The 13,269-nt window shown below is 41.2% G+C and overlaps 1 protein-coding gene across 2 annotated transcripts in view; it reads right to left on the bottom strand.

The window, feature by feature from the left end:
• Window positions 1-13,269, bottom strand: part of si:ch211-26b3.4 (connector enhancer of kinase suppressor of ras 2) — a 563,588-nt gene that overhangs the window by 499,714 nt on the left and 50,605 nt on the right. For both annotated transcript variants that reach the window (XM_052021060.1, XM_052021061.1), the window contains exon 2: window positions 6,358-6,521. In XM_052021060.1, coding sequence (XP_051877020.1) covers window positions 6,358-6,521 — 164 coding nt within the window. The remainder of the gene's footprint in view (window positions 1-6,357; window positions 6,522-13,269) is intronic.

Here is a 13,269-nt window from a genome sequence, read left to right as displayed (position 1 = left end):
CAGTTGTAAGCAGCTTAGAGAAAGTTTAATGAACCAATACCTGGAATAGGATGGTTGTCTTCTGCAGGATCAGACAGGCTTGGCTTGTATCCACCAGAGTTTAGAAGAATGAAAGGTGATTTGATTGAAACATGTAAAATCCTGAGGGATCTTGACAGGAAGGATGTTTTCCTTTGAGAATCTAAAACTAGGGCTTAGTGTTTAAAAATATGGGGTTGCCTATTTAAGACAAAGATGAGGTGAATTTTCTTTCTCTCAGATTGTTAGGAGTCTTTAAAACTCTCATCCCCAAAGGGCAGTGGAAGCAGAGTCTTTGAATATTTTAAGGGGAGAGCTAGATAGACATTTGAGAAGTAATGGGATAAAAGGTCACTGCAGGCAGACAGGAATGCATAGTTGAGGTTAAAATCAGATCACGATCTTATTAATGACAGAATAGGCTTTAAGATGTGAGTGGCCTTCTCCTGTTCCCAATTTGTATGCTGACCTGTTCATTACAATTATGCTAAATGAGATGGGCTCAGAATAGATCTGGCAGCTCAGAACCGGGGATCTATGAGACATTGTGGACCAGTAGCAACAACAGAAATGCACAGAATCACAATCTGTAACCACATGGCCTGGCATATCCGTCTCCCTAACATTATGATCATGGCAGGGGATCAATGAGAAGTGCAGAAAGTCATGCCAGGAGCACACAGATGTGTTTAAAACTGAAAACGAATCTGGTGAAGCTGCAACACAGAACTATATGTGTGCTAAGCAGCAAAAATAGTATGCAATAAACAGATCTATATGATACTACAACCAGTAGATCAGATCAAAGCTCTACAGTCCTACTACCATCCAGTCAAGAACAGTGGTGGACAATTGGATGATTGCTCAGAGAACGGGAGGAAGAAGCTCAAAGAACAATCCATCCACAACAACGACTGGGCAGAGCATGTAAGTGTTAAAGACATGGCTGAAGCAGTCAGTATGTTCCGCCAGAAACGCTGAGTGGATCATCCACTTCAACTTCCTCCCGAGATCTGTACCCTCACAAACCTACAGTTCAGTCAATTCAATTCACTCCATCTGATATCAGGAAGGAACTGAGCACAGAAAAGACTATGGAACCAGACAACATTTCAACTGTTTAACTGTAGACTTGCACTCCAGAACTGGTTATACCTCCGGCCAAGCTATTGCAATACATTTACAACTCTGGCATCCATGTGACAATGTGAGAGTTTCCTAGTTATGTCCCATACACAAAAATCAGGACATTTGGCTACAGATTTCATCACAGTACCAGCTCTAACAAGGGAGAACCTAACCACCTACCCTTGGTGTTCCCCATCTAACTCACCTAATGCTCAGCTGCACATAAACAATTGGCTATAAGAGCAGGTCATATGCTGGATATCTAATGGTGAATGACTCATCTCTTGACACCCAAATGCCTTTCCATCTTTACAAGGCACTCTTCGGAAGTGATGGAATACTCCCCTCTTGCCTGGATGAATGCAGCAGCAAAATCACTCAAGATGCTTGACAGCATCTAGGACAGAATAGCATGTCATACACCACCCTAAACAATAATTCCCTCCACCACAGGCATACAATAGCTGTAATGTGTACTGTCTTCAAAATGCTCTGCAGTTAAACGCCTGGACTACCCACGATGTCTACCACAAAGAAGGACAAAGGCAACTGGAACATAAGAACACCACAACCTGCGGGTTCCCTTCCAGGTCACACACCATTCCAACCTGGAAATATATCATCACTGTTCCTTCACTGTTGCTGGAATCCTGCAAGTCTGTACCTGACACCACTAAGGGACAACCTTCACTGTAAGGACAGCAGTGGTTCAAGGAGCCATTTCTCAACTACCTTCTCAAGGACAATGAAGGATGAGCATAAAATTCTGACCTTACCAGCCATGTTCAAATCCTGAAAAATAAATAGAAATGTTAAAATTAATGCAATATATAAATCAAACCCTGGTAATGTTGCCAAGAACTCTAGAACCAGGTTTAAATTCAGATTAGCAAAGATGCACCAACAGTTTGAAGAGAACTGATTTGAACAGAGGCTGATAAATGCATCAAATTGACGAGAAAGACAGCTTATATGAGAAGACTGAAAGAAAGTTTGAATGGTTATTCAAGGGAGTATGAAACTCATCTGCACTCTGTTTTGACATCTTCCTGATAAATATTGTGTGGGCCTGACATGCAATTGGTAGCTCACATGATAAAAAAAACCTATATTTATACAGACAAACTTGTGTTTCTCACAGTGGGAATGAAGTTAATGGTGTAAAGATTAAATCAAGAACAATTACAAATGAGTAGCTGCTTAACATGTTTACATGTTCCTGTGTCTGTCATTTCTAAAGATTCTTTAACTGATTTGAAACAAACACGTTAAAGTTAGAACAGTAAAAGCTTAATATTGTCAGATTGCTACAGAATCACCACGAGCTCAAACAACTTCACAATATCCGTTTTCTTGTAGCGCATCCACATCCAGACAGAAACATCCCGATATCATTGTGGCACCTCAAGTAATCCAAATAATCAACAAAAAAGGCCAGGTTTGAACAAATCACCCCCAGCAACATTTATCACAGTGCTTCTGTGAGAGTACACAAGGTAACACACACTGCAAGCAGTAAAAATCCATAGCAAAACAGAACATTTTTCCATATTGGGACAACAAATTTTGAGAAAGCTACATTGAAGAATGATGCTTCAAAACTGACAGCACATACAAATTGCAGCACTCCATAACTGTCATAGTTGCATAAGTTTGTCATTACATGATCACAATGTCCAGGTTTACATGATACAAAAGACAGCTTGATTCAGCAGAGAGACACCAATCAATTTTCAGCACACCAATGCTGAGAGTTTGTGGCCACTTCTAATAGCTCATTTCACACCATTTGAGTTTTGTGCCCAATGTGCTATAATCTCAGACTAGATGTGAAGCCATGTTTCTAAAGAGCTCAGGTGCTTCCCAGATCTTCTGACAAATTAGTAAAATTGGTCTGGAACCTTGTCAATACTTTAAGAGAGGATTCACGATCCTGTCCATTGGCTTTCCAAATTAAATATCAGGAACAGTGCTCTTTGGATATGTGTGCAACAGATTAAAACTAACAACAGCTTTGCAAACAGGAGCACCAATATAAAACAAAAACATACAAGTCTGCAACAAGAGCAATTCTATCACCTCAAATTTCAAGTGAATTTCATGTGCTATTCATTATTTCTCATATCTTAAGTACAGCACTTTGACAACCACAAAACTCAGCTAAATTAGTCTTAAATTATTTTCTTTTGAAGTTATCCATTTGTCACAGGTGTTTTTAGCAACCAGAAGACCAGTGTTGGAGGTAAATTGGTAAATTGGTTTATTATTGTCACATGTACTAAGGTATAGTGATAAACTTTGTTTGCATGCCATCCATACAGATCACAGTACAAAGGAAAAGCAATAACAAAATGCAGAATAAAGTGTTACAGTTACAGAAAAAGTGCAATGCAGGCAGACAAGAAGGTGCAAGGCCATGATGAGGTAGATTGTGAAGTCGAGTCCGTCTTACAAGGGGACCGTTCAGTAGTCTTATAACAGAGGGATATAAGCTGACCTTGAGCCTGGTGGTATGCGATTTAAGACTTTTGTATCATCTGCCCGATGGGGGGGGGAAGAAGAGAGAATGTCTGGGCGGGGTCTTTGATTATGTTGGCTGCTTTACCAAGGCAGCAAGAAGTGCAGACAGAGTCCATGGAGGGGAGGCTGGTTTCCATGATGTGCTGAGCTGTGTCCACAATTCTCTGCAGTTTCTTGCAGACTTGGGCAGAGCAGTCAAATCCTATCTTACCAAGCCATGGTAGGATAGGATACTTTCTATGGTGCATCTATAAAAATTGGTGAGAGTCAACAGGGACATACCAAATTTCTTAGCCTCCTGAGGAAGTAGAGGTGCTGGTGCAATTTCTTGGTCCTGGAGTCCATGGTTGGACCAGGACAGGCTATTGGTGATGTTCATTCCTAGGAACTTGAACTTCTCAACCCTTTCAACCTCAGCACCATTGATATAGACAGGTGCATGTGCACCGTCCCCCTTCTTGAAGTCAATGATCGGCTTTTTCATTTTGCTGACACTGAGGGAAAGGTTGTTGTCATTGCTCAGTGTCATTAGGGTCTCTTATCTCCTCCCTGTACTCTGCCTCATCATTATTTGAGATTCAGCCCACTATGGTGGTGTCATCTGCAAAGTTGTAGATGGAGTTAGAGCAGAATCTGGCTACGAAGTTGTGAGTGTACAGAGAGTAGAGTAGGAGGGTGAGGATGTAGCTTTGTGGGGCACAAGTGTTGAGGATAATCGTGGCGGAGGTGTCACTGTCTATCTTTATTGATTGTGGTCTGTTGGTGAGGAAGTCAAGGATCCAGTTGCAAAGGGAGGTGTTAAGTCTCAGGTCTAGGAGTTTGGAGATGAGTTTACTTGGAATTATGGTATTGAAGACAGAGCTGTAGTCAATAAATAGTAGCCTGATGTAGGTTTCATTGACAACTTGTGTATTTACCTCAAAGCTAAATAAGATGCTTATTTTATGTTAAAATATGCATTGGCTGCTTTTGGCTAACTTAACACATATCTGAGTTTTGTAATTATTTGGATTATCATATATATTTGAGATTGAGGCATGATTTGTGCTGCTAACTCATCTCACCTCACCTCCAGCAGATCTGTACGGCAGTAATTCAATAAACAGGAGTGTTTGGAATGCTATTGCAATGATAATTACTGCCTTACTGAGGGTCAAATGCCTGTGAGCTAAAGTTATCCAATAAATGTGGGATCTACTTCATATAAAGTTACAGATATGCACATGGCACATTGGTTTTAACTGAAAAAGTCCAAAAATTGAAGATTGCTGAGTAATAATGTCTTATTTTCAGTTTTAAAGAAAGAACACAACCAGAACTGAAATTTAAAAAGAGATCCTTTTGAAGAATACTGACAGAAATTGGTAATTGCAAAAAAAACTGCATTCAAGATAAGCCCTACTGTACCTTCATAAACCTGCTGCTTTGAACTACAGTTGTCATTATGTACATGTAGGATATTACAGGGTGAACAATTGGTCAGACTAAACTTCCATGTAGACAGAGGCCCCGCTTTACCAGCACCAGACTGATAGAAGCTGGGTGGATGAGCATTTGAAGTCAGGTGAATAATAAATCCCATCACATAACTGACAGCCTTCCAATCATGTCCCAAAATGAACCTGTCCTCTTATACAACATACTCTCAGGAAGGAAGCCAAGCCCTAAGTAGATCATCTGCAATGACATCATAAGGGTATGACCTGCAATTTTAGTGAAAACCTGAGCAAGGTGAGGCAGCATTTGTTTCCCAGTGAAGCAAACCTGTTGGGAACTAGAATGCTGAGGAAGCAGAGACCAGGCAGGCAAATTCAGAAGTTTCACTCCAGTTTTTCTAGTGGAGTGCCTCTTTAGTCCTTTCTTCAAATCCTGGACTTCCCTTGAACCAGGTTACCCATTTCCTGATCTCTCCAATCTCACCCTTCGATCACTGCCAGATGAGTTCTCACCACCTCTCCTCCAACTCTTTGCATTCTTGAAAAGAGACTTTGCTGTTTTTAATCCCTGCCAATATGTTTCATTCCCTCCCAATCTGACTGGAAGATTTCTTTCCCACAATGCCTTCCAGGGACCATTCACATGGGTCTCCTGCTGCCACCCCCTTCTCCCAGATTTCCAATCCTGAGCTCTAGTCAAATAGCCAATGTGGCCAGATGTCAGGTTGGATCTTCCAGAGCTTTATTTGATTGATGGAGTTTGATTAAGATCAATAAAGCCTCTTCATTCACAGTCTTTCCATGTATATTTCTCATTATTATTTTCATCTACAGAAGAGAGAAAATCAAGGCAAAAATATCACCGAAGTTCCTGATAATTTTCTCTTGTGGACTTGTCTTCAGTTAGGAAGCAACTGAGTTATCCTTCAAGTTTAAGAGTTCAAATCCTATTTCAGAGACTAAAGCTGATGCACTCAACAAACTGAAAACTTGCACATTGCCAGTGATTTTCAGAAATTTGAAAGCACTGGGTGTTAGCACTCACTCAAAAAATTACACCTACTCAGGGCTGTGTTTTTGTTTTAAACCAAGAAATAATACGCTATAATGAAGGGCCACTAGAAAAATAATTAAATACAAGTTAATTGTATTTTAAGCAACCAATTGAACATTGTGTCCCAAAGCCCACAGCAATTTTACCTGCCAATATTTAATATGAGAGACAGGGAAAACAAAATGTGGAACTGGAACTTACCAATGCACAGAGCAGATCAACTGCTTCCAAGATAAGTTCCTGATGGCCAATGCGTGTGACCCCTAACTCCTCAAGCTCCTGATGCGTAATGTGTAAAAGCTGCTCTCCATTGATCTTTTCCCTCTCAAAGTTTTTTATATATTGCTGGAGACAGTCATCAAGCCCTGCATACAAAATCAAAACAAAATGATTGTTAGTACAACAATTGAATATAAATCACATATCTCTCCACAGACATTCACTTTTTTAAAAAATATATATCCATTTCCTTTTTGGAAATTATTATTGAATCTGCTTTCACCACCATTTCAGCCAGTGCATTTCAAACCATAACATTATGAATGCTTAACATGAATTTGGATTCATTTGCAGAACACCAAGATCATATTCCAATTATTACAATCAACTCCTGGCCCAAACAAAGTCCTGAAAGTGCATGAATAAAGAACATAAACTCTTTTACTTGGTGGCATGATTAACTGTTGAGGTAGATATTAGCACATAAATTAATTAGCTGCAGCATTTCCAAATGTGGGTTTGTCCAGATTGTTCATATTCATAAATTTGTCATATAGGAAAACAATTCCTTTGCATTGACTAATTATTTCTGTTGGCACAGCATGATACAACTGAACTGCTTTGATGTGAACAATAGTAACACATATTTTCCAAAAATCAATCCTGCAAAAATAAATGTTAAATGATATTCACAAGTAAAATTTTGAGGTGGTAACTACTAAGCATCCTTTGCTTCTTTGCAGCCAAGTTCATTTCCCACAAGACAATGCCAGATGTTAATTATAATCAGATATCTTGGCAGGAAAATATAAGCAGAACTTATTTTTTAAAAAAAGTTTAATTTTAAACACTGATATGAAGAAACAAAGTTTTTCTACACATTTCCAAATACAACCAACAAAAATCGATACCAAGAATCATTGAAAATTTGTTTAACAATAAGGGGTTCTTTGGGTCCATGAAGTCTGTGCCAGTTAAAAGAAGTCACCCAGCCCAAGCTCATTCACCGCTGGGCCCATTGCCAGGTGGCTCAAGTATGGACACAAGTACTTTTGAAAAGACTTTCCGCCCCTACAATTTTTCCAGATAATGAGTTCCAGATACCCACTACTGTGCAGGATGAAAAATTATTTCCTCATCTCCCATCTAGTCCTTCCATCAATAGTTTAAATCCATGGCCCATGGGTTTTGACACCTCTATTAGATCCTTTGTCTTTATCTGGCCCCTTATACCTCAATTCAGTATCTCCTCAGCTTCCTCTGTTCCAAAAAAAATAACTGCAGCATCCAATCTTTCCTCAGAGCTGCAATTTTTTAGTCCTTGCAGTATCTTCATAAATTTCCTCGGCACCTTCTCCAGTGCAATAACAACTTTCCTGTGATATGGAGACCAGACCTGTTGCTCAGTTTTCAAACTGTGGTCCAACTGGTCTTGTATACAGAGCTAGCATAGTAAGTTCTATGCCTTGACTAATTAAGGAAAGCATTCCAATTCTTTGAACATTATGAATATGTTAAAGTACATTCTAACATTCCTCTGTTCCTTCACACCTCTCAATATCTTTGCCTTACATAAGTTATAGAACAGTACCGCACAGGAACAAGCCCTTGGACCATGATGTTGTGCCAAACTAAACTAGTAATTAAACGTCTAACGAATCTCTTCTGCCTACACAGTGTCCATAGCCCTCCATTCTCTGCACATTTGTGTGCCTTTCTAAGAGCCTTTTAAATGTCTCTATCATATTTGACTCCACTACAACCCCTGGCAGTGCATTCCAGGTACCCACCAATCTCTGTGTAAAAATCTTGCCCAGAACATCTCCTTTGAACCTACCCCCCTCACCTTAAATGCATGCCCTCTGGTATTAGACATTTTGACCATGGGAAAAAATACCGGCTGTCTACTCTACCTATGCCTCTCATAATCTTATGAACCTACGTCAGATCTGCCCTCAGCCTCTACCGCTCTAGAGAAGAGCCTTGTTGAAGAGAAGAGCCTTGTTACTCTTTCCCAAAACTATTACCTTATACTTCTTGGAATAAAATTTCAACTGATCAGATCAATTTTCAATAGGTCTAAAGCTTTCCTTCTCTTTGTCAAGGACATGGTCAACTTTTGTATCATCTGCAAATCTCATACTGTCAGCTATATTTGAGTTTAAGTCATGAATATATATTACAGAAAGCAAGGGACCAAGGACTGAACATCTGGAACCCCACTGGTAATAGCTTTCCATTCACAAAGATACTCAATAACTACTACCCTGTGCATCCTACGACTGAGCCAAATTCAGATCCAATCTGGCACCCTCTCTTATATCGCTGAGCTTTTTTTGTGACCAGCCAGCCATGCAGGACCTCATCGAAGTCCTTGGGAGAACAAGTTGCTGATTACAAGCATCTCAGTTGTCACCAGATACAAATGCTTCCAATTCTAATCCATCAGTTAGCCATTGTATGCTTGAATTACTTAAGACCCCTTAAACCTACAACCATTATTTGTAGCTTCTCATTAATCCACCATGTTGAGTTCTAAGTGGAGTATTTGGAAAAGGTAAACATTAGCAAGAACCAATAACTGAGAGTGGACAATTATTGAGTTTGTAGGAAAAGGGTAGTTCCTCTGGCAGGGATCAAGTTAAAGCAGTAAGTGGAGAGTGAAGGGAATAGCTGCCCAGCAGGTCATTGGAGGATGGAAAGTTTCTCCATAAGGAGTGTTTAAGGCTGTGATTATAGACCGGATCTTGACAGTGAATGCTGATATTTCCAAATGAAAAAGACAGCATTTTTTTGTTTGAATGGAAGCAAGGCCAGGACATGCACGTCTGACATGGAAACCAGGCTCACTGAAAGATTATGAACGCTGAATCAATTTCCTCTGCCGCAGGACCCATAGAGTCCAATGGCAGCACTTGATCTTCCTGCACCTGTTTAGACTCATTGATCTCAATGCGGATTGTAGATAATGTAGGATGTGTATAATAAGGTGTGGATCAATTAGATATTCCCCCAAAGAAAATTAGTTTAGTTAAATATTATTAGTTGTTTTGCATTTTAGGTGTTTAGAACTGAATTTTCTTGTTCTATGTTCTAAGTATCTTTTTACCATAATTTTTATTTATTTCATTTTTAACAATTTTAATGCCTTTGAAAATCAGACCTCAGCATTTAATAGCCCCCACAGATTTTACACCGAACAAAACTGGGTGTGGAACCTTGGCAGCTGTCAACTTAAGCTTGAAGAAAAGCTTGAAGTGTATTTCAGAGCAGGGTTTCTTTGAATCTTTGGAAGACCTACCACTCCTCAGCCCACAATATGAATGTTTCAGGCCAGCAAGATAAGCCCTTCACACCCAGATCAGGATAGCATAGGAAAATGAAAATCAATAAACCACAGATGTTGAAAATTCAAAAACAAACTTGCTGGAAATACACAGTAGGTCAGACAGTATCTGTGGAAGGAAAACCAGAACTAATCTTTCAGGTTGAAGAGAGGGTGATTGTTTGGCAGAGCGCCTGCATTCAATCCACAGAAGCAAACCTGAGCTTCCAACTGCCTATCACTTTAATTTTCCATCTCACTCACGTTTTGACCTTATCCATCTGTGGCCTCCTGCTTTGTTGTAATGCCCAATGTAACCTTCAGGAACAGCATCTCATGTTCCATCTGGGCATGTTGCAGTCCTTCAGTTTCAATGTAGAATTCAACAATTTCAGGTAACTCACTTACTCTGATTGTATAAGAACAGGACAACTCTGCTGTAATTATCCATCTCTAACATTAACTCAGACTTCCCCTCTCCAGTGACTCCTCCTGACCTGCTCACCACTTTCTATAACTCTGAACTATATTTTACAGATTTTACAAGTTTCTTTCTTTCAGGTGAAAAACACTATGGTGCTGGAGGAACTCAGCAGGCCAGACAGCATCCATGGAGAAAAGCAGGCAGTCAATGTTTTGGGTCAGGATCCTTCTTCACTATTGAAGATAGGAAAAGGGGAAGCCCAGTATACAGGAGGGAAAAGCAGAGCACTGATAGGTGGACAAAAGAGGGTGGGCACAAGGTGGTGATAGGTAGATGCAGTTAAGAGATAGTGACAGGCAGGTGTGGGGCAGGAGGGAAGAGCAGATCCACTGGGGGATGGGTCAAAGGTAAGGAGGGAAAAAGGGGGGTAGAAAAAATAGAGAGATAGGCTAGGAAAAGGAAGAAAAGGAGTGGCATGGTTGGGGGGGCGGGCTATGGGTATTACTTAAAGTGGGAGAATTCAATGTTCATGCCGTTAGACTGCAAGGTTCCAAGACGGAAAATGAGGTGCTGTTCCTCCAGTTTGTGCTTGGAATTCTCCTGGCAGTGGAGGAGGCCGAGGACTGACATATCTGTGATAGTGTTGGAGGGGGAGTTGAAGTGACTGGCACTGGGGAGATGCAGATCGCGGTTACGGACGGAGAGCAGGTGTTCTGCAAAACAGTCACCTAGTCTGCGTTTGGGGTTGCCAATGTAGAGGAGGCCAGGTGAATCTCTGTCTCACCTGAAGGGACTGTTTGGGTACCTGGGTAGAGGGTGATGGAAGTGGTGTGGGGGCAGGTGTTGCACCTCTGCCGGGGGCAGTGGAAAGTTCCCGGGGTGGGAGCAGGATGGGTGGGAGGGGGGGAGGAGTGAACTCGGGAGTTACGGAGAGAGCGGTCCCTACAAAAGGCATAAAGGGGTGGGGAGAGGAAGATATGCTTGGTGGTGGGGTCCCGCTGGAGATGACGGAAGTGGTGGAGAATGATGTGTTGGATACGTAGGCTGGTAGGTTGAAATATGAAGACAAGGGGGACCCTGTCCCTGTTCAGTTTGGGAGGGGTGGGGGTGAGAGCAGAGGTGTGGGAAATGGCAGAGATATGGGTGCGAGCTCTCTCAACCACAGTAGGGGGGAGGCCACCTCCCCCACCCCCCACATAATATCATTTACTGCATTCGGTTCTCCAAGTGTGGCCTCCTCTATATTGGTGAGACCAAACGCAGACTGGGTGACTGTTTTGCAGAACACCTGCTCTCCGTTCGTAACCGTGATCTCCATCTCCCCATTGCCAGTCACTTCAACTCCCCCTCCCACACTATCACTGATATGTCAGTCCTCGGCCTCCTCCACTGCCAGGAGAATTCCAAGTGCAAACTGGAGGAACAACACCTCATTTTCCATCTTTGAACCTTGCAGCCTAGCGGCATGAACATTGAATTCTTCCACTTTAAGTAATCCCCACACCACCCCTCCTCCCTACACCCACCCCCAACCATGCCTCTTCTTTTCTTCCCTTTCCCAGTGTATCTCTCTTTTTCTACCCCACTTTTTCCCTCTTTACCTTTGGCCCATCCCCCGGTGGATCTGCTCTCCCCACCTCCCCCGCACCTGCCTATCACTATCTCTTACCTGCATCTACCTATCACCACTTGTGCCCACCCCGCCTCCACTCTTTTGTCCACCTATTACTGCTCTGCTTTTCCCTCCTATATATTGGACTTGCCCTTTTCCTATCTTCCGTCCTGAAGAAGGGTCCTGACCCAAAACATTGACTGCCTGCTTTTCTCCATGGATGCTGCCTGGTCTGCTGAGTTCCTCCAGCGTCATAATGTTTGTCATCTAGATTCCAGCATCTGCAGTCCTTTGTTTCTTTTTGTTTCAGGTCTTGCTCTCTTAACTACTCTCAATAACCTATCAAACAGATGGATTCATCAACAGATCACTACAGCAACCCTGGCCTCATCCTATCAGAGGTATCCTTTTGCCCTAACCATCTCTCTGCCACCCTCTCTGCAACTTAAAATTAACATAATTTCTCTCTTTCCCACCTCTGATGAAGGGTCTTCAACTGAAATGTTAACTTGTTCCTCTTTCCACTGATGTTGCCTGACCTGCTGAGTGTTTTGAGCATTTTTCAGTTTTCATTTCAGGTGGCTATAGATGGTGATTCCAGGTGATAAGGCCTTGCCAGAAAGACCTGGTCCGATATTTGAAACAGTTTATGATGGAATTAGCTTTTAGTTTCTCACAAGGAATCACACGGAGACAATGGTGGAATGATCTCAATGTGTTGTAAACATATATAATTTTATTCAGCAAGGTTGAAGTTAAAAGGATAAACAGCATTCTTGGTAAATAACCTTCTGAGTCCTGACCTCAGATATGCAGCCAGCACAACTGTGATCAATATTAATATTTGTTACTGTCAATAAATTATGGTTATAATAAATAAAAGTCAAAAAGTCTGAATTTATCAGATACAAAGTGGTATTTATTAGTTGTAACTAAAGGGGCAACCACAAATTATTGGCAACTGCTACACTGTGAGCACAACTGCGATTAATTAAAATGTACATATTATCTCACTGCATAACACATGTTTGTCTTCCCCAAGGCAGCTTCAAAAGCCATACCTTTCTTAAAAAGGAGGGAAGATCCCATTTCTCAATAACACCTGCTAGGTAATAACTTGAAACTCTTCTAACAAATGAATTCTACAGCTCATTCCCAAATCATAAGGTAAAGAAAATCTAAATTGACACCCTGATATCATGAACCAATTTTATCTGCCACTCAGTTATATAATCCAACTGATGTGTGAAAGAAAATTTGGTCTACATTATCTTGCTGGAAAGTATAAGATCTAGGGAGAGTGAACCCTTTAAATTTGACACATTTGATATGGTATACATATTGTTTGTGAAATTGAAGCTCATGAACCATGCTGCCTTAATCAGAGGGTATGAGCTATAAGAAGAGGTTGGACAAACTTGGGTTGTTTTCTCTGGAGTGCCAGAGGCTGAGGGGAGACCTGACAGAAGTTTATAAAATTATGAGTCATGGATAGGGGAGACAGCTAGTATTTTTTCCCAGGGTAAAAATGTC

This window comes from Pristis pectinata, chromosome 8, assembly GCF_009764475.1.
Source record: "Pristis pectinata isolate sPriPec2 chromosome 8, sPriPec2.1.pri, whole genome shotgun sequence".
Classification (NCBI taxonomy): Eukaryota; Metazoa; Chordata; class Chondrichthyes; order Rhinopristiformes; family Pristidae; genus Pristis; species Pristis pectinata.
The sequence above is the reverse complement of the archived record's forward strand: the minus strand, read 5'-3'. Positions and strand labels throughout refer to the sequence as shown.